Raw genomic sequence first — 23,142 nt, forward strand, 5'->3', positions numbered from 1 at the left:
TGTTTCATTAAAATTGCATATGGTTTCCATTTGCCCCTAATTGGTCTCACCTCAGTTATGCCATATTCTCCAAGTGGAACACTTAGACCTGTGGCTCCTTCGAACAATTCCAAAGAGCTATGAGAAAAAGAAGCTTTATCTGTCTCGGCCTGGCTTTCCCTCATCCTGCATGTACCATGTCTAGAAGTACCTGATCTACAAGTGAAGATTGAGTTAAATCTTACTTCCCAAATGTTACTTAGACCAAAAGAAAGTGGAGAAGCTATTTTGAGTTGAGCATTGCCTGACCAGCTTTGAGTCACATGCTTGTTATTTTTATCCACTGTTGTAAGTTGGCTCCAGACATGCTTTTGCATGTTGGTTTTGACAACCATCTTTCCAACACTGCTAACCTTGGTTGAAAGCAGTTCTTTCTTTGGAAATTGTCAGTGGCACAAAATAAAGTAAAATGCACTCTGTTGGAAACGTCCCTTGGAGAGAGGTGCAAGGTGCCTCTCTATTGTGCTCCAGTCATGATGCAGTCACCTCTACTCCCTCCACTCGCATCATTTTCATTCATTCCTTTACTCTGATACTTGCCTACTGCCTTTTGCCTCTAACCTTCACCCTTTAGTGACTAGGTCAAAAAATCTACAGGTGGAAAGTACAAAAAGCCTGCCAAAAAGGAGACAGAGAAATAGCTAGTTTGCAGGATTGTCTTCAGTGCTTTTTTGTTTTGATGAATGTTTCTCCGAACTGCAGGCGTGCTTATTCTGCAGCATCTCTGGTTACATTATATCCATAGACAGCCTAGAGTGTTTTGTTGACACCAGTTGTGAATCTAACTTAGCAATGTGTGGAACTCTTATGACTCAACTAGCTACACTGTGTGCCTTTCCCAGCAAATCTTGTGGTCCTGCCTGGCTTCCCTGAGTTCAGAACCATTCAGTAGGTGAAATAGCTAGTGTCTTGTGTTTTTTTCAGAGGCTTTTTCTCTGTGTTTATCACAAGGTGTTTCCTGAAGCTAGTCTTTCTTGGCACGAAACATACCATCTACACTCAGATCTTAAAGATTCTGCTTGTAAATGGATATAAATGGATTTTAAATCCCTCCTTTCTTCCTCCTCCTTTCTGTCGTCCAGCCACCCTCCAACAGACTATCTGTGTATGATGGAAAAGCAAGGGAGCTAAGATACCATCAGGAGTTAGATGCAGGGACAGTGCTGGGCAGCTGAAGAGTCTTCAACCAAATTGCATATAGGAACCTAAATGAAATGTCTAAAAGAGAATTTGCAGTCTCTCATCTAAGAGAGGCATCTTCTTTCTCTTTGATTCCAGTGTATTTTGAAGGAAACACCACTTGGGCTTCCATAGGGTGAGATGCACAGTGTGATTGTATCTAGTTAGTAAGCTACATGAGAGATGCAAAGCATAACCCCAGTTGTGCTTGTATTATGCAGCCTTTCATCTTTAATTCCTGGTCTTGTTGGGAGGACTAACTTTCTCTGAAGGAGGTAAAGCCCTTCTGGGGCAATTTATAATTTTCTGAGGTGATGAGAGGTCTGATGCAACCACAAGCTTATTTGGAATAGTTATATCACTTCTGTATCTTTTCCAGTGTTGGAAATCAAGGCACTATAGCATCTCAAGGAAACAGACTCTCAGAGATGGGGAAATCTGCAGCCTAAAAGGCCACCCTGACGGGAAACCTGGTTAATATTTAGCAGCTGCAGTTGTGATTAGTTGGTTCAAACAGTGCTGAAGCTTGGGTGAAGCCATTTAATTGCCTTCTACTTTTCTGGGTGGCCTTCAAACAGCCTTGCAGTGCTGCAGAGAGGCAAAGTTTTTAGACCTATAGGAAGAAGGCCAAAAGTGAATGTCTTAGTTCTGTTTTAAAAATGGGAAGGAAAGTGATCTGGTGTTTTGCTGTCCTGTTTTTATTTAGACTTTTAGGTTAGTCAGAATGTTCCAACAAGCTTGGGAGTTACTTGACAAGTACATACAAATTCTTTCTAATGTGGTATTTATGTTGCAACTGTCTGATGAGTAGAGGTGACTGGTATCAAGAGGGTGCTGTTCCTTACTCAGCATTCCTCAGAGTGCTTTGAAAAAGCAAAAGATCAAGGTTTGGACGACCAGTTCAGTAAGCTAATGGGAGCTAGTTTGTTGATGAGGAGTATGAGAGAAAGGTAGCCAGCAGGGAACCTCTTACTTCACTACCTTTCTTGCTTTCTCGATGCGGTTCTCTGGTGATGCTTTGTAGCAGCTCTGCTGGTGTTGTCTTCTTCCAAGACAAAACAAAAGAGGTTTGCTTCACTCTTGTGGCTTTGGCTAGAGGTAGTGATGGAGCAAGGGAAGAGAAAGCTCCTCTACTTACATTTTTTCAGCCCTCTCCTTCTCTGCAAGAAGCCCTCAAATTCAGTATTCTAATCTGTAAAAGACCTATTTTGGTTATATAGGAGGAGATAACTTCCAGTACAGACAGATAGATCATAGATAGATTATCAAATCAGCTAGAGACTTGTATCTGTTTTTTCTGCGCTTTGTGGATGCCATCCTGTTCCCAGCATTTTCTTCTCCATTCTACTTTGCTGTGGAAGTAGAGGAAATCGTGAGAGGTTTTCTTGTCCCCCTTCCAAAGAAAGCCCTCAACACCCTCTTGCTTCTCATGTAAGCATACAGCTGCCACACAGTTTAATAGAGCTTCCCAAGAGGTTGCATACAACTAGGCCAGACTCCATGTCCAAAGGTCACAGTCCACTTTAGCTATGGTCATTTACTGTTACGGAAGCCAGGAGTGTTGGTTAATAGTTGCTAACAAATCAGCTGGAAGAGTGGGGATGGTAATGCAGTTCATGAGAGGCAGAACGAGACACACAGAGCAATTCTGTCTTTTAAGCAGGACCTTCAGCATTTCCTTAACAGCAGAAAATCTGTGTGTAAATCATCCCATCTTGACCCATTCTGGAGAGGTCCCCATAAATGCCAGAATAAACTAATACCTCAGTTGTGCTCAAGAGACTTAGGCTTACCAGTTGCCTTAGCCCTGCATAATGTATAATGCATAATGCACCAGTATAGGAAGGAGCTCTTGTGAGACAGGCTAAATGGGATTGCTGCTAGTAAACTTGGTAAAAGATCCTCAGGAAATTGCTTTTGGAATAATCTTTGTTCTTGGAATAACTCTTGCTCTTATATGATCCTTCAGGAGGAGTAGAATGACAGCCCTGCTCCTTGGCATGTCCCGAGTTTAGTGTTAAGGCAGCATTTCCAAGTGCCCCATTCTGTTGGGGATAGTTTTTGTTGGCCAGGGCACCCTCTGTCCAGCTGCTGATGTAATGCATGGCCTCAGGATAGAGGAAGCCTTTCTTTAGCCTCCTGGTCACACTGTTGCTCCCCATGCATTTTGTTTTGCCTAGCTGCCTTTGGGGGTCAAAGAATGGACTTCCCACACAGCTATCCCTTCTTTCAGGACTCCTACTGCCAAGAAGGTGGGTGTGTGGGTACATGCCTGGGTGCATGTGCACATCACCTCTCAAAGCTAATTCCTGATCTCTAACTATGATGCTAACCTGTTTTCTCACTTTGCCTTAAGTGGCATTTCTTGCAGACTGCTCCCCTCTTAGCCTTAGATCTTTCTTTGCACTTACTTCGCACCTTGATTGCTTGGCATTGTAATGTTCTTCATGATGACTGGGAAAATAATTTGTTCCCTATGTCTCTATTAGTAAGCAACACAAATCCTCTACATCCTTCATTTATTTAAATGCAATGGTAGTGCATCTCAACCAAACCTCTCACTTAAGAACACTCATACTGTACACTGAGAAAAGAAATCCTTGAAACACAATTGAAAAGCATAGCATTCACTATTTTCCTGACCTTTTCATGATCATTGGTCGCAAAGGAAATGGGTTTGATGCAAAGCCTGGTCTCTAAAGGGTGTGTGCCTCAACTTAAAAATGCTGCTTATTGTTGACAGTCAGCCCACATACTTGAAAGCATCTGGCTGTAATGGTGCAGTTGGTCTTTTAACTAGGATTTGTGGTATTCGGAGTTAGCTTGTACATGTACCACTGCCCTCTAACTTAAGGTAACATGAGTTTTGTGATAGTGTCACCATCTAGTGGCTGACCCCAATAAAGGACACAGACTTGAATGAGCTAAGACAGTTGATGCCTTTGGGGAAATCAGCTACCAAATGTGTGCTGTTTAGCTGGTATATATATGCATGGCTGAAGTGACATGCTAGTTACAAGTCCTTCCATCATATTGCCTCCTCAGCTTGGCAAATAAAGTTTATTTTAATTTCACACATGTTCACTTCCCTCACATTTGTCTTTGTCTGTTTGTCCACTCTATCCTTCATGAAAAGAATGCCCTCTGCAATCTGAATTGTAAAGCAAATGCTGTCTGCTGCCTCATATCTTACCTTCAGACCTATTCTTCCTGTGAACCCTTGAGAAAATGGCCATAGCATAGGAGATAAAGTTAAGGAGCACTTGGCTGGAGCTGGATGCGTGCGCATCTAGGCAAGTAAAAGCGCATCTAGGGCCTTTTTCTCCTATGCCTGTTATGACTTGTTTGCCTTTGCAAGACTGCATCCAATATTACTTGGAAAAAAGATGTAAGTGATTTTGTGTGTGTGTTTGTGTGTGTGCGTGCACAGGTAGACAGTTTGTACCATGCTAGAGAGGCCAATGAAATAGAAACCATTAGCTGCTTGTACTGCACTAGTCTTGGACTACTCTGAGCCATCACCTCTGTTTTCCTAAGCACTAAGCTAGCTTACATTTAAAAACAAAACAAAAAAGGTAAGGGAAAAGAAATAAATACATTAGCCGTTTGTGTCATTTATTATTGGATGTATTCCCTGAATCCTCAAACACAGCAGGTTGTTATTTTTTTAACAATTTTTTTAGAACATCAACTAAATATTTTTGTATCTGGTTTTCTTTCTCTCTGTTCTCCCCCTCATTTTTTTAATCATATCAAATTTTGAGAAGCAGCCCATAAGGTTTCTCTTCTTTGAATCATGGTATAACTGCCATGCTTATCTTACTAAAGATTTATATCCTCATCTAATTTAACTTTTTGTAAATAATTAGAAATCACTCATGAGACCTTGCCAGCTGCTCCGATCTCACAAAGTGACCCAACCTGAAACCCCAAAGTACTGAGAAGCATTCATCTCAGAGTATTTTTATAGGCAGTGCTTCAAAGGAATTGTGGTTTAAAAACATGCAGCTATTTTGGTGACCACTTGTGTGGGATAAAGTTTCCCATCACTAATAGCAGGACTGTAACAGAGCTTCAGGGAAAAGGAAGGAGTTCAGGGGGAGCAGTTACAGCACCTTTTGCCTCATTCTGCTCATAGAGTAGATGTCCCCAGAAGTAAAAAGGCTTCTCTAACCTAACAGGGACTGAATTTGCAGCAGAAATATCATAAATTTCTGATGCTTTGCAGAGGATGAAAAAGTCCTTTGGGAAGTATGCGTGGTCCTCGCTCAGTTAGGATCAATGTTCTTTACCTTCTGACCAGGTGTGAAGAGCTGCATAGCAGTAAAACTGGTGAGCAGCAGTTTGAAGGAACAAAGATAGGAACTGGGGAAGCATGTGGCTACAGATCTGCAGCTTGGATCTCTGCTTACCATCTCCTCTCATGGAGGCTTAGGGTGATAAAGCTGGATGAGCAAGAGCAGCATCTAAGTGGTCCCTTCCATCCACTGTTTCTCTCCAGTTACCCAGACGAGTCTGATGCCCAGGGAATGGGGATTTAGCCTCACAGAATATAGGGTTAGACTTAAGTTGGAGGGCCCTTTGCTCCTTGGCCAACTGCTTGATTTCTCCTGTAATGTGGGAGAAATGAGGCAGGGTAGGTTCTTTGCTGGTTCCAGGCTTGTTGGTTCTAGGCTGCAGCTGAAAGGAAGGACCTTATCTGGAAAGGTCACCATTTGGGTGATAGAGGCTCTCATGTCTGGGTTATGGAGGACTCAACCCATTTACAAAAGGGCTAAAGCAGCAGCCTTAACTAAGGATTTTTATGGTTTTCACCAAGTGAATTTGCTCAGATGGTGGCTCTTTGACTCTGCTGGGAAGTAATAATCTAAAGAGACAGGGATTTCCTTGGACCAGTCACAGATCCTTCCACCTGCTCACAAGCATAGTGTTAGTTGAAAATGGGATGCTGTCATGTGCTAATGAAGATACACGTTTTGAATATTTGGTCTTGTGGTGAAGCTGTTGATTTTAGTCCATAAATCAAAGTTGGTTTCTTCATGAAGTTGTTGTGCTACTTTAACTAGAAGTTAAAGAGTTGCTGAGCTAGCAGTGAAGTAAATGAAGAAAAAGGGTTTTCAATTACATTCCCAGCAAATGGAAATGTGCCTGTCATCTTTAATGCTAATCATGTTACTGGTTTGGAAACAGTAGCATTTTGCAGTATCCCCTTTTAGCATATTTCTTTATCATTGTCAATACGATACACTATTTCATGATTGATTTCAGTCTTGTTAGGCAAACACCAGTTTTTCAATTTTAGTATATCAGATATGCAACAGATGAAGATAAGACCTTTGACACCCTTTTATTATAGACTCCATTATCAGTGAAGTGCCCTGGAATTCAGAAAGCCTTAAAGAAATTGTGTTCTCATTGACTTTTAGGCGCTCTGTTTTTTATGGTTTCACTGGTGGTGGTGGGGAGACCCAAAAAATAGAAGGACCTAGTAACCTAGTTTTTTAAAGATATTTGCGGTCCTCAAGGACAGTGCTTCACTGTAGCTAATAAATTTTGAAGAACATAACAAATTGTTCAGACCTGGATTTACTAAATAGCAGAATAAATAAAACTGTACAAATGCATATGCTTTTGGTGCCACTGGGTAATAGATGTTTGGAAAAAAAATAAGAACAAATGTTTGACAATCAATGAACAAAGGTTTTGTTGGTCGTTTGAATCAAAGCCAGAAGGACTGTCTTACCTATTTTAAAATTTATTTGAGAATTCTGGCTGAAGCACAGGATTTAAATCAGAGCAGGGTGAGCTTGTCTTCATTCCACACCAGCCTCATGGAACAGGTTCCGGGAACTGGTCTGTATAACCAGGACTGTCTCTTCCTTTAAATCTGTTCTCCAGATCCTTCAGGAAGTGCCATTTAGGTCAGTAGGGACAACCTGTTTGCCTCATTATTTTGGTCTAGGCAGCAAACAAAACTTACCCTCCTCTTTTTTCCATTTCTTCCAGTAGGCTTTTATCTGTTTCAAACCTAAATGAGTTAACAAGCAACAAGGTCCTTGTTTAATGTCTTATACAGCTAGTCAAATGGATCTCTGAACTTTGCTGCTGCTCTTAGGTACTACTTTAATGCAAATGATAACTTGTTGGGTTTTTCTGCTTGTAAAGGAGTATCTTCCACCTCTTTCTCACTCCTTGCCTCCCTGGTTTTTAATGAAGTGCTTCCTGTGAGGCATGAATGTGATATGTTAAACAAAATGCAGATAAAATGCTGCAAAAAGTTTCTGTGAAAGGAGTACCCCTTTTCTGTGTAGGGAGTTATGATCAGGACCTTAATAAAGCTCAGAGGAAAAAGTTTATGTGGTCCTTTTTAGTTGTTGGATTTCAGAAGTCTGGAAACTTTGGGCCAGATCTTCAGTGAATATAAATCAGCACTGACTACAATGGCGTTGTGCATGTACGAGTTATATGTAAAACTATCTGACACTTTCATGCAAAAAAATTACTTTTGGGGGGATTTATATGTTATGGTTTTACATCATCAATCATGTTACGAATATGTTGCATCCTTTGGTTTATGTACTACTGGAATAATTTTCATGGATTCCATAATGAGAAGCCTAATGATCATATAAGATTTTAGGTAAGGTTTAAGTGGTCATATTGTAGTTTTGATGTTTCTCTTGGCTGATGGAAGTTTGAGTTTTTTGTTTTGTTTTTGTTTTTTTTTTCCCTCTTTGTACAAGTTATTTTTAGGGTACAGCATTTTCTACCAATGATTCCTACTTCTCCAAGGATTGGTCCTCTCAAGTCTCATTTTCTGCAGCCCCTGTGAAGATTAAGCCACTTTTGGTGCTTGCATAACATGCTTCAATTGTTCTAGGGGAGAAAGCTTTAGAAAAACAATTCCTGCGCTGTCCCTAAGCTTTGCTCTCCTGCTAAGAAGGTGATTGCAGACCTTTTTCAAAGAAGAGGATAGATACAACAGTAGTGTTTTGTGCAATGCCCCAAAAATATAAGAGCAGGAGACCTGTTCATTAAGCAATGATTGTAAACTACCTGCTAGATCCATTTGAGGGACCTGCAAATCCTCATTTGTGGTAGATGAGGCTCAGTTGGCATTGCTGTGGTGCATATGTGATGCAGTGGAGTGTGTCTGGCTAGATTCTGTGTGTGTTTGCACACATGCTGTCTCTCGCTCCCTCTCTGCTCCTGAGCATCCACGAACAAATAAAATGCAGTACACTTGAGTTCTGATGGTGGTTTCTGACTGCTCTGGCTGGTTTCACTCTGGACTTGCTGGTTGATGAATGATGTGTTTGTGCATAGTAGCCATTTGTTCAAGGGGACTGGGAGTTTTGTTGCACTCAAAGGTGGCAGCTGTAATGAAGTCCCTGGATGTGGGACATTCCATTGGGCTGGGTTGTCGTGGCTATTGGGAAACAGAATCTGCATGAGGCACTCACAGTACAATTTAAAAGTAGTTACTTGTTAAATCTCACTGTACTGAAGGATGTTCAAGATGAAAGAATATGAACTTCATCGGTTTGGTGCAAAGACTTTAACCTGTCTTGATCCTAGCTATAGTCTGTTTTATGGATTTCTGTGAGACTTTGACACAAGTAGTGCTTGTTCTTGCTCTTTATGAAAAACTAGATTTCTTCTAAATAAATACTTTCTTTGGCATCGTGTTTTTCTCATGCCTTGACTGTGTGTGGGGTTTAGAATAAATCTGGAGGATGGTTGGCATGGAGTTTTGTTTTATTTTACAGAATAATTCGTCCAAGTGGCTTTTTTGAAGTGGAGGGTATAGCCTAAATCTGTGAGACTGGGAGACCTGGTGGGCTATATCCAACTGTAAAGTTGTATATAATTTCTTGTGTTTTTCCTCTCTTATGACAGTGATCCGAGCTAAAGTTGTGGGGAAGAAGCTCATGAAAGATGGACCATTTGGGACGATGAGATACACTGTCAAGCAGATGAAGGTATGTTTGCAGGCATTTCACATAGGCTTGTAGATATGATAATGATTCTAATTAATGTGTAGTAACCAACAGAGGCTGCATCTTAAAAATAACAACACTGCAACTTTTCTTTTGGTCAGTCAGAATGGAGGGTGGCCAGCAATTGACAGAAATTTTCCTTGAGAGGGGAAAGGAGCAAGAAGAGGCCATGCTTGATATACAGTGCTGAATACCTGAATTCTTGCTTTATTTTTCACATTTCTGGTGGTGGAAGATGCCAGATGGGCCCCTCTGGATGCCAGAGTCCTGTTTGTGTTCAACATACACAGTGTTAGACTGTGGAAATGCAAGCCTTTCCATGCAATACTTTCATTAAGTTCAAGATGTGGGAATGGGCTTTTTCATCTCTCTTCTTTCCTTGTGTTCTTTGTGACCACCAGTTAGAATGATAGCATTTTTTCCACACACAGAACAAATGAAATTGTTACAGTGAAGTCTATATATAAAGACTATCCAGCAGCTAATGCAAACACTGTAACTATCAGATGCCATCAGCTTGGAAGAACTGTAAACTGTTGACTCGGAGGTGGAAAGAAGTGCATCTCATATACCAGTCCCTTGGTTTCTCTAGTTCCTCCCTCCAGAGCCCTAATTCTTTGCTACACAGATTGTGCTCAATCTGTTGCTTTGGACTTTTTCTTACTTTTTTATTTTATTTTTTTAACTCACTGTTATGTAATGTTAAAAATCAGCCCTAGTTGTTTTTTTTGGCTACGCTATTCCAGTCATAAGACTGGTTTGTGTCTTTTTAAAAAAAAAAAGGTAGGGGGGAGTGGAAAAGCTTGGCAAAGATTGCAGAAATCTGAAACATATTAGACAAACTAAAGGTTCAGAAAAAACAGTCACTTGCCTGCCTCATAACAGTAACTCTCTTTATAAGGCAGTTTATAGCTAAGCAACAAAGCTCTGAAGAAGAGACGTGAAGACTGTTTCATAAGCTATCACAAAACTGCACACATAGCCAAATCTGGTTTTGGCGTGACTCTTCCACTAGAGTGGAATGCTTGCACTTCGCATAAGAGGGCACGAGTTGCTGGGGTTATTAGTTTCCTTAATCTTTAAAAATATGTTTTTTTGCTTAAAAAGGAAATATATATGTGTTGGCCAACTTTTATTTGTAAAAGAGGCAACTGGTTTTGGTGGCAGGGGTGAGACAATGCTGCCACTCCCTTTTTTTACCAGCTGTCCCCGGCCTCATCAGGCTTGCAGCCCGCTATGCTCTTCTGGTCCAGCTTTGTCACCCTGCAGCTCAGCCAGTGTACCTCACTTCACAAAGCTACTTAGCATCCACGTGCTGCAGTGGCTTCATCAGCTCTTCTGTTTCTCCCTTTGTCTCCCTCTGCCCAGGACCCCAACACTTCTTCATGCTGTTCCAAGAGTTCAATGCTTGAGTTATAACATTTGCCTGTGTGTACGGCCACTAAAGGGTGCAATGGTGATCTAGAATGACAGTAGTTCCGAAACAAATTACACTTTGTTACATTTCATTACTCCTCTGCATGAGCACTGAAATTTCAGATATAAAGCACCTGCTGTGCAGGAGTGTGAACATAATAACTTCTTCTCCAGACCCAGTAAGAGCAGCTGATTTCTGCCCCTCTTGTCCTGAGGAACAAGGTCAGCACAGCACTTGTGCAGCCATCTGAAAATGAGATGACACTCACTAAGATACCTGACAGCAAAGCATGCAAATAAGGGAGGGGAAACAAGTATGTCTCAGCAATTGTGTGACAGCCTTCAAGTGCTGATTTCCCAGAAGACTATGTAGACTGTCGCAAGATAGTGGTATAGCACTAATGGAGGTTATAGCTCCTCAGAATTCAGCCCTGGTGGTTCATGTTCCAGTGCCAGAACAAGAAAGGTGGCCCAATGTTGTATAATGGAGTTGACCCCTGAAAGATGTACTGAGGTTCCTGTGAACCTGAGAAATTTTCAGAGGGTGAAACGAGCACTCTGGTAATGATTCAGCCAGCCAGCCTCAGTGAGCCTCAGTACTGGAGAACTCTGGAATAGCATTAAGCATTCCTCCTCTGACCCAAGAGCTTGTAGCAATGTCCCTGATGGGAGTGAAAAAGGCTTCTGTGTGTCTGCTGGCACAGGGAGGAGTGCAAGCCCAGGCGAAAGGAGTATGTCGAGTGGAGCAATAGCCACCCTACTGCCAAAAGACACCCTCATGTCAATCTCTACCTAAGACGTCTGAGCCTGTCCTGACTATTTTCATTGAGTTGTTCTGCAGCACAGGTCCAGGGTGTTTACAGCAGACACCGCATTAATCTGCAGCATCCCCATGCCAAGACCACAGGAAAACAATTGCCTTTTTGCAGGAGCAGATCCACAGCATTTTGTTAGGAAACAACATGAGCAACAAAAGCAAGAGAGATTTTAAAGGGGAGATCATGAGCTGGCCAAAGTGCCTCTATTGGCATGTTATGCCCTGCTGCATAAATGGTTGGCTGGTGGGATGTTGCATTGTGCATTTACCTGCGACCTTTGGCAGGAAGGAGCCTGAACCAGTCAAAGTGCTCAGTTGAACTGGAATGTCCTGAGGACATAGTTCTTGATAAACAAACAAACAAACCAAGTATCTTCTCTGAAACCCTGCTGTCTTTCTGCTGAGCTAAGAGAGTTCAGGATAAAGAGGGATTCAGCTCCATGCAGTGAGGGAGCAGAGAGTGATGCAGCAAATCTTTCCCTTGCTCATCCCAATGAAAGCTGACTGTCCTCCTGCTGAAAAGAAAACTAAGGAGGCCTATGGCTCTGCACAGCTGCATGGGAACAACACTGAAGATAAAACTAACATGACAGTGTTTTTTGGCCAGCTATAAACCTGCCTGCACCTGCAGATGAAAAATAGACAAGCCGTTTACTCCATTTACTCTTGCTGAATTGCCTGTGAGAAGCATTGAGAGGCTTAAAAGGCAACGAGCTATCCTTGTATTTCTTTCATGATTTTCCTAAGTTTGCTGTGGCTGGTTCTTTCCTTCTCCCTAATATTCTTGAATTCATTGCTGAATTTCACAGCTAAACCAGCTTGGGGCCTGGATTAGAGCACAAGGTCAGACCCCAGGCATACAACAGTGCCAGGCTTTCTAGTGTTTAGGTATTCTGTTTGAAAAGGCCTTGTGCTTTTTCAAGCACCCCCTACCTCCTCCCATTGCTTTCTCAAATACTTCAAGAATATTTTAAGATCATGTGTCAGAATTCTGCACAGGTCTGATCTAACCTCTGCATGTTCTGTGGTGCTGCAGTATATTCTGAGAATGGCCCAAAGCTATTTCAGGAAACTGCAAATGAAACAAGGAGATAGGATATTACTACTCTATGTGCATGCTCAGTCCCATGTCAGTTGATCGTGGCAGCACTCAGCACAGGCTGCCAGAAGCCAAGAGGCTTTCTTCAGTTTGCTGCTAATCTGTAAAAGGAGTTAAAAGGGTGAAACGTGATAGTCAGAAGAGGAAAGAAGGGGAGAGGGTTTAATTTCATTTAATTTTAGGCAGCCTAAAATGAAGTGTCTAGCCTTTCCTGCTCTCTTGATTGTCAATGGAGAGAGACAGGCACCACCAAAGTGTGATTAAGCCTACCAGGTGTAGACAGCTGCTTTAGGGTGGACTGAATAGTTCTGGAGGTGCCAGTCTTTGGCATTTGACTGGAGAGGGAGCCTAATATATAAGAAGTACCTAAACTTTAGGCAACTGAAGTTAGGCAAGATGATTCCAGGCCTTGGTATCTAGTGTGACCTCACATGAGGGGGAAGGAGGGAGGAACATCATATCACAGGGTGAAGTTAATCATGCAGCAAGAACCACCACAGGATTTGCATGCACATTTCTGAGGCAGTATGGGGGCTGCTAAGGGGAATGCTGACACAGCCAGAAATGGAGGAGCACTAGCCGGCACCACCATGTGATGCTTGCTAATGCTTTGTTTCCTGTCATTACGTTTCCTAAAATACCCATCTGTGGTAACAGGAGGACTCCCAGGGTAGCAGTTAGGAGAGAGGCTAGCTTTATGGCTGGTTTTCTTATGGCTGGTCTAATAGCACTTCCAGGATATTTTGTGTATCCAAAAATAATGCTTAGGGTGTAGTTTTGTTTTTTTTGAAAGGGGGCATCTGTAGAAGATTCCCCCTTATCCTATTTTCTTTTTCCTCCCCTGAGGACCAAGGACATGGTGACTTTTCTTTAGTCAGATAGGATGAGGTAGGCCCTGTCCCCCCCACCCACTGGGTAAGTTAGCAAGATGTTTGCTAGCATTGCTGAGAATCATAGAGGGGTAAGCTGAAGTACTTCTTGAGAGCCTGAGCATGCTTCCTTCTGCAGCCCTGGCAGTGCTGTTCCTGATGATAATGTGAACAGGAAATTAGACACAGGGTCGAGAACCAGACCCCCATTCAGGTATCCCTAGTTACTTCAGAGGCAATCATGTTGACCCTAATGTTGTAGAAGATGCAAGGACTCATGACTGCAAGGGGCCTGCAGGAAGGGCCCGAGTGCCTCCTCAGAAGGATGATTCAACTTTCTGCACAGGGGCAGAATGGGCTCAAAGCATGCATGTGCTTTATGGCATATATGTAATTAGTCCACACTATCTGGATATTTTAGCACGAGGAATGAACAGACCACATGTACTGCGCACACACAGCGTACAGCTCTCTGCGGTATGCATAATGCACTGGCTGGAGAGGCTGGACATCCCCAGCTATTATCTTACCTACCGTTACACACTTAGGTGCTGTTACCTTAGCTTCTTGCTTGGTGCCCAATAAAATGAGATCTGAACACATGATCTTTATTACATGTGCATATCCTCACAGTACCCTTGTGAAGGAAGACAAAGCTGCTCTACAGATGAGGAACCAAATTATACTGAAGGCTAAATTACTCATCCAAGGGCACACAGGATGCCTGTGCCAGAACCTAGATCTCCAGCTAACTTGAGCATAATTGGAAAATCTGAGTAGATCATCCCATACCAACAAAATTGCAGGGATAAAGCCGAGATGGGGCAAGGTTAATTTGTTCCATATTTAGTGCAAGACTTGTGTGCTCACTGAAGGACACACGGGTATGTCCCAAACATGGTCCTGTAACTTTTGTTGATATTATATGATTAATTTTTAAAAATGCTTTCCTTGCATATTTGCCAGGCTTAGGGGGAAGGTTGGAAAATACCCTTTAGAATGTCTTCCTATACATAATAGTGTTGTTACTGAATTGTGAACTGTTAGAATATTATGCTGATTGGGGTAATACAAATACAGAAGAGAAGACTAGTGGGTGTCCAGAAGGTGATTTTACCTCTGAGCACAGGAAAATTGGTAGTAGTTTTTTATTTGTTTTTTTTTAAAGAAATGCTGTGACAGTATCTGAGCCTAGTGTAAAATCTGTTACATCAACAGACATCTGTTTACTGACTTCATAGAGGAGTGAATCATGCCTTTAACACCAGAAAAGTAGCACTGAATTCTGTTTGGGAAAAATAGTTTGTTTTTTTGAAAGGGGGAATAGTGAAAGATGAACAAATGGGGACACAAACTCTAGGATAATAGGGGACTTTGAGAAATAGAATACAGCCTGAAGGAGAATGGCACTGCTCAGGTGTTGATGTGGCAAGAATCTATAGCTCTGGGATTGTTTTTTCCCTCTTTTACCTCACTTCAATATTTGCAGTTGAATTGAATGTGCTTTTTATCAATAAATCTGTTGGAGAAAAGGATAGGCTGAGAAATGCTATGAAACTGTAATTCCCTCTGATGCCTATTGTTTTCATTTAACTTTTAAACGTTTACTGTTCATACAGTTGGTGGTAAAAGAGAGAGACAGAGTACTTTGAAAAGGTAACCAAATTTTCAAGATGAAATTTGGAGGAAAATCAAATATATCTTATTGGGTCCAGTGTATACATACGGTGGTTATTTCATCACTATGCACAGACTTCATTGTGCTAGTAACAGGCAAGCATGAGTTTTCCTAAAATGCAACAATTACATCAGGCCAGATAGGGACACATGATAATTTCTGATTCCAGAACTGTCAGAATATCTGTGGGTTCAAAATTCAATTAAACTGAACTGTGTGCTGGCTTCCACTTAAGCAAGATTGTGAAAAAGGAGGACAGTAGAGGAATTCTATATACATGATATTCTCTGTGTGGCACCCATCAGTACGAGGCTAATTTTAGGAGATGGGGTAGAATTCTGTTTCTGCTTTCATTTACTTTGAGAAACATTAAGTCCTAATTGAGGTCAGTGGGAATTGTGTATTCTAGGTGTTTGAAAAGGAGGCATTTGGTTTGAAGTCTTAAATCTAGTACTGAAAGCTTGCAACTCTTGCAGCATCGGCATTGGAAAATTTGGGCTATTGTTTTTTTAAAAAAAATCCCTTTAATGAGAGGAAGTTGTTAAAATCACATGAGGGAAAAAGATTCCAGACTTGAACTAATTTAATTTTTCCCCATTATGAGCTCCATAAAGGAAAAAGAAATTGTTCAGGATGTTGGCAGACATTGCAATGTCAGCACTTTGCTCACTTAGTGCCACTGGAACTAACAGAAGTGGGAAAAGAGGTCCCTGTGTTGAACTGCAGCAGCTTGTTACAGGTGGGAATTCTGCTCTACCAGCGGATATCAGTGGAGAGGCTTCCCTCAGAGTCCAGCTAATGCTGTTTGTCCTTCGCCTTTGTAAGCACTAAAAGTTCACTGCCTACCACCACAGTCTAGGAATTTAAATTCTAAATAATCTAAGTGAAAAGTTGTCTTCTTAAGATGACTCAAAGCATTTTTACTCTCTAGATGTACAGGGGCTTCCAGATAATGCCACATGTTCAGTACATCTATACAGAAGCCTCTGAGAGTCTTTGTGGAGTCAAGCTGGAGGTCAACAAGTACCAGTATCTGATTACAGGTAAAGGACACTTCTTTCTTCATAATCAGAACTTCTTTCATTCTGCATACACACCTGCCAAGACATGGACAGCTGTGTAGACAGCTCTATAAGCAGCTTCCCAAGTGTTGTGATGGCCAACATTATTTCAGTATTCGGTATTTCAATATGCAGAGAGTCTCATGACTCACTCTCAGCTTTAGATTTCCCTTTCTTCCCTTAAATATCTCTCTTCTCCTCAGCCATATAGTGACAAATATGCTCTATGACAGTAAACAGCTATCAGTGCATACCTGAGCTGGCATGTCTTTCACAGGGAACTGATTGCCACTCAGCTGTGACAGAAATGGAAGGAATCTTTTGGAATGAGCTGGAGTAATGCAGACTGTTGAGAGATGCAAGGAGATAGACATGTGACAGTTGCCAAGCTTGAGAGGAGCTTGACAGTATTACTCACCTGCATGTTGCTGGTGGTGCTTATAGCTGGTACAACGCTCCTAACTTACTAAGTGCAGTAAACTTGCTGGCCAGCAATTTCTGAGCCAGTTAATAAAAAGAAAGCAGTTGCTGAGCAGTAACTGAAGCCAAACATATTGAGAACATTAGCAGTCTCAGGAAACGAGCAAAGAGATTGAGCTGAGAAGTGCTAACTTGTGACCATGTCTCTGTTTTCAAGGCCGTGTGTATGAAGGGAAGGTTTACACTGGCCTATGCAATTGGTATGAGAAATGGGATCGTCTGACTCTGTCCCAGCGTAAAGGACTGAATCATCGTTATCATTTGGGCTGTGGATGCAAGGTATGTCATGTCTCTAATTAGGTGGCATTAAGACATTCAAACCGTAGAATTGTTTCCTCTGGCTGATCATATCAATGATGTTGGTGAACATCCAGGAAAGGAAATGGAGGACAGCAGTTTTTGCAGGAAAAACCGAGCAATTCAACTTTAGTTTTGAGACCAGTGAAGAGACAGTCAAATAAAAATGCTGTGTCTGTGCCTTTTTAATGCCTTGTTGTAGTTAATTTGGGTTGGGGAACCCTTTCAGAATCCTTGCAGAATCATTTTGCAGGTGAATAAATTTGTGTACTGAAGGTCTGGCAAGGTAAGTCCAGCTTTTTTCCTCTGTAAACATTTTGAGTAGTTAAAACCTCACAGCCTGGCAGTGGCACTAAGAGGTTGCTCATGGCCCCAGGCTTGTAAAAATAAAGGCACAAGCTCAATTTTTCTGCACCTGAAAAGCCCTTTTGACTCTGGAATTACCTGTGTATGTGAAGTTAAGCACATGCTTACGTGCTCACTGAGCTGAGGCTGAATTTTGAGTTAGCCAGCAAGGTTTGAGGGAGAGGAATTTTGGATCCCTTGTTTTTGATGAAAAGATATTTTGTATAATGTTGTTTTTCCATGTAGCCTTACCTGATTGCTTTTTGCAATTGCAGATTAGGCCCTGCTACTATTTGCCCTGCTTTGTCACCTCCAAAAATGAGTGTATTTGGACAGACATGCTCTCCAACTTCGGCCACTCGGGATACCAAGCGAAGCACTATGCCTGCATCCAGCGGGTGGAAGGTTACTGCAGCTGGTATAGAGGATGGGCGCCTCCGGATAAAACGATCATCAATGCCACAGATCCCTGAGCACACTATCCCTTCTGTATCTCCCCTCTCCCTTACTTGTGGCTGAGCTTCCTTTGGACACTAACTCTTACCAGATCATGATGATGACAATGAAATTAGTGCCTGTTTTCTTGCAAATTTTAGCACTTCAAACACTTAAAAAAAAAAAAAAAGAAAGAAAAAAGAAAAATGTCTGTGCTATCTTACTGAATTTGTTGTAATCACCTTTTCCATTTTTTGATACCACTCATTTTGATCAGATGACATTTGGGAGCTTACTTTTGCACACCAGAGGAAAAAAAAGAAAAAAAAATGATGGAGCTCTTGCTCTCTTACATGTATCATTAGCTGTAGTGATATAATCTCTATTTTTTTAGGAAAACAAAAATTTAAAAACTATGCCAATTAGGCACTGTATTCTTCTATGCGCTAGCTTCCCCTCACCCCTCCTCATGCATTAAGTGCTGAAAATATGTAGACAAATCTATTTGAAGGAAAACAGGTTTCATTAATCAGATTGGCAAATGAAACAAACTGAAAAGAAAACCAAGCTAAACTCTGGAAAAAATGGCGTCCAAAAGAAATCCTCCTCTGTGGGAGAGATTGGCAACTTGATTGACTCCAGCAGTGGGAGGATTCACCTGGTGTGTCTGACCACATTATCTGGTAAAAGCATTGTTGACTGACTGTCCTAGCTAATTCAGTCGCAGTGTGAATGTAACAGCATGTTTGAAGTTCTGGCTTTCCCCAGGACAAAGGAGAGAGTATTTTATATTTTTGTTTTTGCTCAAAAAAGAAAAACAACCCCCCTTTCCCCTCTGTTCAGGGAGGTAAATCCACCTACAGCAGAGCAGATGAAATGCTGTGCCGTGCTGTTTTGAGCAGAGTTGGCCCCTGAAAATTCTTGCAGCTTAGCTTCAACAGCAAAACTAACTTGTGAATACTTTAAACCAAACAGATGCAAAAATATCAACTTTAAATCAATCACATGGGGGAGGGAAAGGGGAGCTAGAGCTCTTACTATAAAAGAAAATCTATTGCCAAAATAGTGTTTTGCTGAACTAAGATGTATATACATATAATGACATAAGCTATTTTTGACAGGACGTGCATATTTTTGGTGTTATAAACAAAAGAATGGTTTGACTGTGTTTTAAAGACAGAAATATTGACATTCCGAGTCAGTGAATTGTTTTCAAGATATTGAAGCTCCAGTGTATCTGCAGTAGTGGCTACAGTCACTGTTTCCTCTATGCCTCCTAGCACCACGGTTCCTCCCCTGCAGCTACACTAGCTGCATTTGTTTATATAGTGAAAGGAAGTGTGTGGGGGAGCTAGGCAAGGAAAAGCAGCCTCCTAATAAGTGCTGGATGGGATCATAAAATTTCAGCTGCCCAGAAGGTTCCTTCTGTGTCAAGTGCTGTTTCCCTCTAGGCACTGTTAAGCATAGCCCTGTGCATGTGCTCGTACCATGTCCTGCAGTGATGTGGGAGGAGGAGCCTTACTGTCTTGTGCTTTGCTGTTGACTGGAGAAGTTTTTTTGTTCTATTTTGTTTTTTATTAAGAAAACTATAATATAATTTTTCTTATCAAATAAAAATATTTTAAGTTTTAATGATGGTGAAGAAGGGGTGCTGACAAAATGGGTGACTGAGTTTTGGATGGGGAGGGTCTGGGCAGGGAGAAGATTACGCTTAACTTTGTTTTTGTATTATTATGATTATTTATCTTAAGTTTCCATGTATCTTCAGTTCATTCCACTTAGAAAGCAGAGCTGCCACCAGCAGGTAAAAGTGTTGCAACGATGCCAGTCTAGGGCAGTACAGCATTTTGCAGTCAGTGACCTTTTAAATCACTGGAGAGTTGCTTGGGGTGTCTTTGCCAAATGGAAAGGGTTTCATCTGAGGTGGGCACTGATGCATGGCCGTTTTTGTGCTGCATACATCTGCAGACATACACCTGTTGAAATGTGCTGTTTACTGGGAGAATTCTTACAGCAAAAAGTGCATAGCTTCATTTTTAAGATGAGCTTGAAGAGGCACTTTCAAAGAGTTGATGTAGGAGGGGTCAGAGTCTTCTGTGTATTTTTCAGCTGCTCCGAGTGGCAGTGCAGCACAAAGCAGATGAAAAATGAATCGGACTTTCCTGTGATTCAGGCTTGGAACGCTTTCCAAAAGTCCTCTTCCCCATGACTCCTCCTAAATTATGGGTTGGGTATCAGAGGGAGAATAGGGTGCTCCATAGCACCCATCATAGAGTCAGGTGGTGGGTCAGAATCTTGCCCCTTTTGAAAGAGTATTGGGTTGAGCTTTGGATACAGTGAGTCAATTTCTGTTTTAACCATGCAATGGCAAAAAAATCACCACGGGCCACTGATGGCAGAGGGGAGCCAGCCTCACCAGCACTGATGATTCCACCCTCACTGCTTGTGTTGTGTGGAATTGCTGTTGCTGGAGACAGCCCTTATCAAACTCAAGGTAATTTTGCAAAGCTGACATCTCTTTGAGCCGCAGCCACTGTTCATGGCTTTGGAAGGCTAAATGAAGAAGCCTCTCAATGAAGCGAAGTGTTGATTTCATTTTTCATTAGATTGCAGCTCTGCGTATTTTACCTGCTTACTGACTTTTAGCTAGCTGAGACATCACAGTATTGCACTCAAATTATTGTGAAAATATTTGCATTCTAATGCTATGAGGACTTGTGTCCCTATGTAGGATATTATGTAGCTGTGTGCTTTGTAAACAGAAAAACAGCAACTCCATTACCAGAAAATTTTTTTTGAAGCAAATTCCCATTTTATATTGTAGAGGGTAAAATATTTCTGAGATGCTAACAGCTAGACCACTGGCAAGAGTAAGGGTTTGATAGCAAATTTTATCCCTTGCTGTGTAAAGAAACAGTTGTTAAGGCTTTTAGAAATGTGGAGCCAAAAGGAGGGGGAAGAATCCAGTAAAAATACATTTCTTTTGGGAGGCTTCTTGACTTCCTTTCTGTGCATGCTATCAGGGACATGTTTTTCTTGGGCTAAGCTTTAGCTTGTGCTGGCATTAAGAACCTTGCATGAAGGTCCCCTTGAAGCAGGGGATGCCATAAAATGGATTGAACAGGCTCTAAATCAGACTTGAAGACTTCTGTCTTTCTATCTGCTCTCCTTTCTCCTGCCCTGCTAAGTCGCTTCCGCCTGCCAACGAACAAAACTTTCCCCCTCGTTAGAAGAGGCCATGCAGTATGTGGGCGCACGAGACATGGGGATGTGAAGAGGGCAGGTATGAAGTCCCCCCAGACTGTTAGACTCTGGAGTATAAGGGGCTTGCAGCAGCACGAGTATCTTCCTGTCACCTCCAACATGCTCTTCACTTCAACCCATAACCTAAGATTAAAGAGGAGCTGTCAATGGCACATGTGTGCAACGGCATGTACAGGATGAGGGCTTTTTTCTTATGCTTTAGATGTTATCAGCTTTATTAAAAGTACTTTTTAAAATGCATAGGTCATATTTCTAGACTGTTCCTTTTGTTAGTTATAGATATTTTCCTTATTTGCTTGAGAGTGTTTTCCTGTTTAGAATTACAAAAATATGAAAAATACTTTGAAGGTTTGGGAGAACCTGGGAATGATTTGATTTTCCTTTTCTAAAAGGGAGGGGATAAAGAGCAGGAAGAGATCTGTGCATGGAGTACCTTGAATAAAGTCCTCTTGAGGTCACTGGGACACAGTGATCCTTCTCTATGGGAGGGTAATGGGACAAAACTGCAATTTTAGGCCTGAAGTTCCCTTGTTTTGAAGAGTTACATGATCCTTTAGATAAGACTATTCTAAAACCTGAACGTATCACCCTTTTCCATTCTTACTAGTTGGAGCAAAATGATACCTCAGGGTGATGGTAAACACATCATTATGTTTTTACAATAAGTTTTGAAGTGAAGGCCTCCATGGGAACAAGTTCCCATTTTTTCAGAGGACTTTCAAACTATATCTCATTTACAGTGTCATTTGTAGCTTAGAAGGGCAGGACAAAATTTAGGGAACTGCACAAACTTTTTTAATGTTTTTAAAGCAAATCTCTTTTGGAGTTACCAGTCTTGCACAAAGTTAAAGAAAAAAAAACCTACTAAGCATTTGCTGCTGCTTTGCCTGTACTGGTTTCCGATTCTCTCTGACACTGTCCTTCCTTCATAGAGCCACTCTGCTGTTCCTGATAGTCACAGAAATTTGGGGAGGGAACCAAACCCTTGTGAAAAATCTTGTGCAGAAGGAATGTATTTGCTAAATTTTGTAGCACTGTTTACAGTTTTCCTCCATGTTATTTATAAATTTTATATTCAGTGAATGTATATTGTCTTTTAAGGTAATGTTGCATAATGTTCACTTTTTATAGTGTCCTTTTATTCTAAACAGTAAAGTGGTTTTATTTCTATCACAGACATTCTGTCTCTGCTTCACTTATATTAGTTTCTGTCCACTTCAAATGTACACAAATGGATCTGCAAGTGGATTTATTCATTTCTTTCCCTTTCTTAATACTCTTTTATTGGACCCAGTGCAGACATTCCACCTCTGGCAATTCCTGCTGTTTAGCAATGGCATCCATCCAGGAATCCCTCCCTCTTTTTATAAGGTTGATATCTTGAAGATCTGTTATCAGGGTCATAAGCCCAAAAGAGGTAAAAATCACTTTTGGAGTTCATGTATCCCACTTGTAAATTGGCCGTAGGGGGTCACTACGGAGCAAGACAGTCATTTGGCTAACGCCTGTAGCACCAGCAAGGCCTTGGAAGAACAGTTGCCAGATTGCTATTATTTTCAGTAAACGTATCACTGGGGAGAGGGTTGAAAAGTATATCCTCATAGCAAAGGAAATGAGGATTCATCTTTCAGATCCTTTCTGCTAGTTAAGGCTAGTTAAAAATGTCCTGTTGTCATGGGAAGGAAGCATCAGAGAATGTGTTTTCAACTAAATTAAAATGCTCACGAAAATGGGTCTACAAAATATTTGTCTCACTTGTACTTTAGGAAAATCTTTCATCTCTGTGGAGAATATTGATAAAGAATGAAACAAAATTTTAATCAGTTCTATATTTAATCCTAAGGTTTGGAAAGTAAGGTTTGGAAAGTTTTGGCTTAAAAGGATGGGAGTTTCTTATGTGAGAACTTCATTGCTTAGAGTGTATCGCGTTGCAGAGATAAAACCATAAAGCTATATTTATAAACATTTCCAAAGTGTTTGCCATCCAAGGACCACAACATATTTTACAAGTGCTAACTGGTATAGCATGAAAACACCTCTAGGAAAGGCAAGAAAAGAGTGGGGAAGGGATACTATTATTATTCCCATCTGATACATGAAGAAGCTGATGCACAGCAGGCAAGCAACTTTCACAAGCCTTTTGTAGAGCTATGACTAGAACCC

The 23,142-nt window shown here is 41.3% G+C and overlaps 2 protein-coding genes across 2 annotated transcripts in view; one reads left to right on the forward strand and one right to left on the reverse strand.

The window, feature by feature from the left end:
• TIMP3 (TIMP metallopeptidase inhibitor 3) overlaps positions 1-22,154 on the forward strand; it is a 41,772-nt gene extending 19,618 nt beyond the window's left edge. Inside the window, exons 2-5 of the mRNA XM_067308998.1 lie at positions 9,118-9,200; positions 16,029-16,140; positions 16,796-16,917; positions 17,556-22,154. Coding sequence (XP_067165099.1) covers positions 9,118-9,200; positions 16,029-16,140; positions 16,796-16,917; positions 17,556-17,753 — 515 coding nt within the window. The 3' untranslated portion in view covers positions 17,754-22,154. The remainder of the gene's footprint in view (positions 1-9,117; positions 9,201-16,028; positions 16,141-16,795; positions 16,918-17,555) is intronic.
• The window catches only part of SYN3 (synapsin III), a 194,494-nt gene that overhangs the window by 120,815 nt on the left and 50,537 nt on the right, over positions 1-23,142 (reverse strand). The window lies entirely within an intron of this gene.

The sequence above is a fragment of the Apteryx mantelli genome, chromosome 1 (assembly GCF_036417845.1).
Source record: "Apteryx mantelli isolate bAptMan1 chromosome 1, bAptMan1.hap1, whole genome shotgun sequence".
Classification (NCBI taxonomy): domain Eukaryota; kingdom Metazoa; phylum Chordata; class Aves; order Apterygiformes; family Apterygidae; genus Apteryx; species Apteryx mantelli.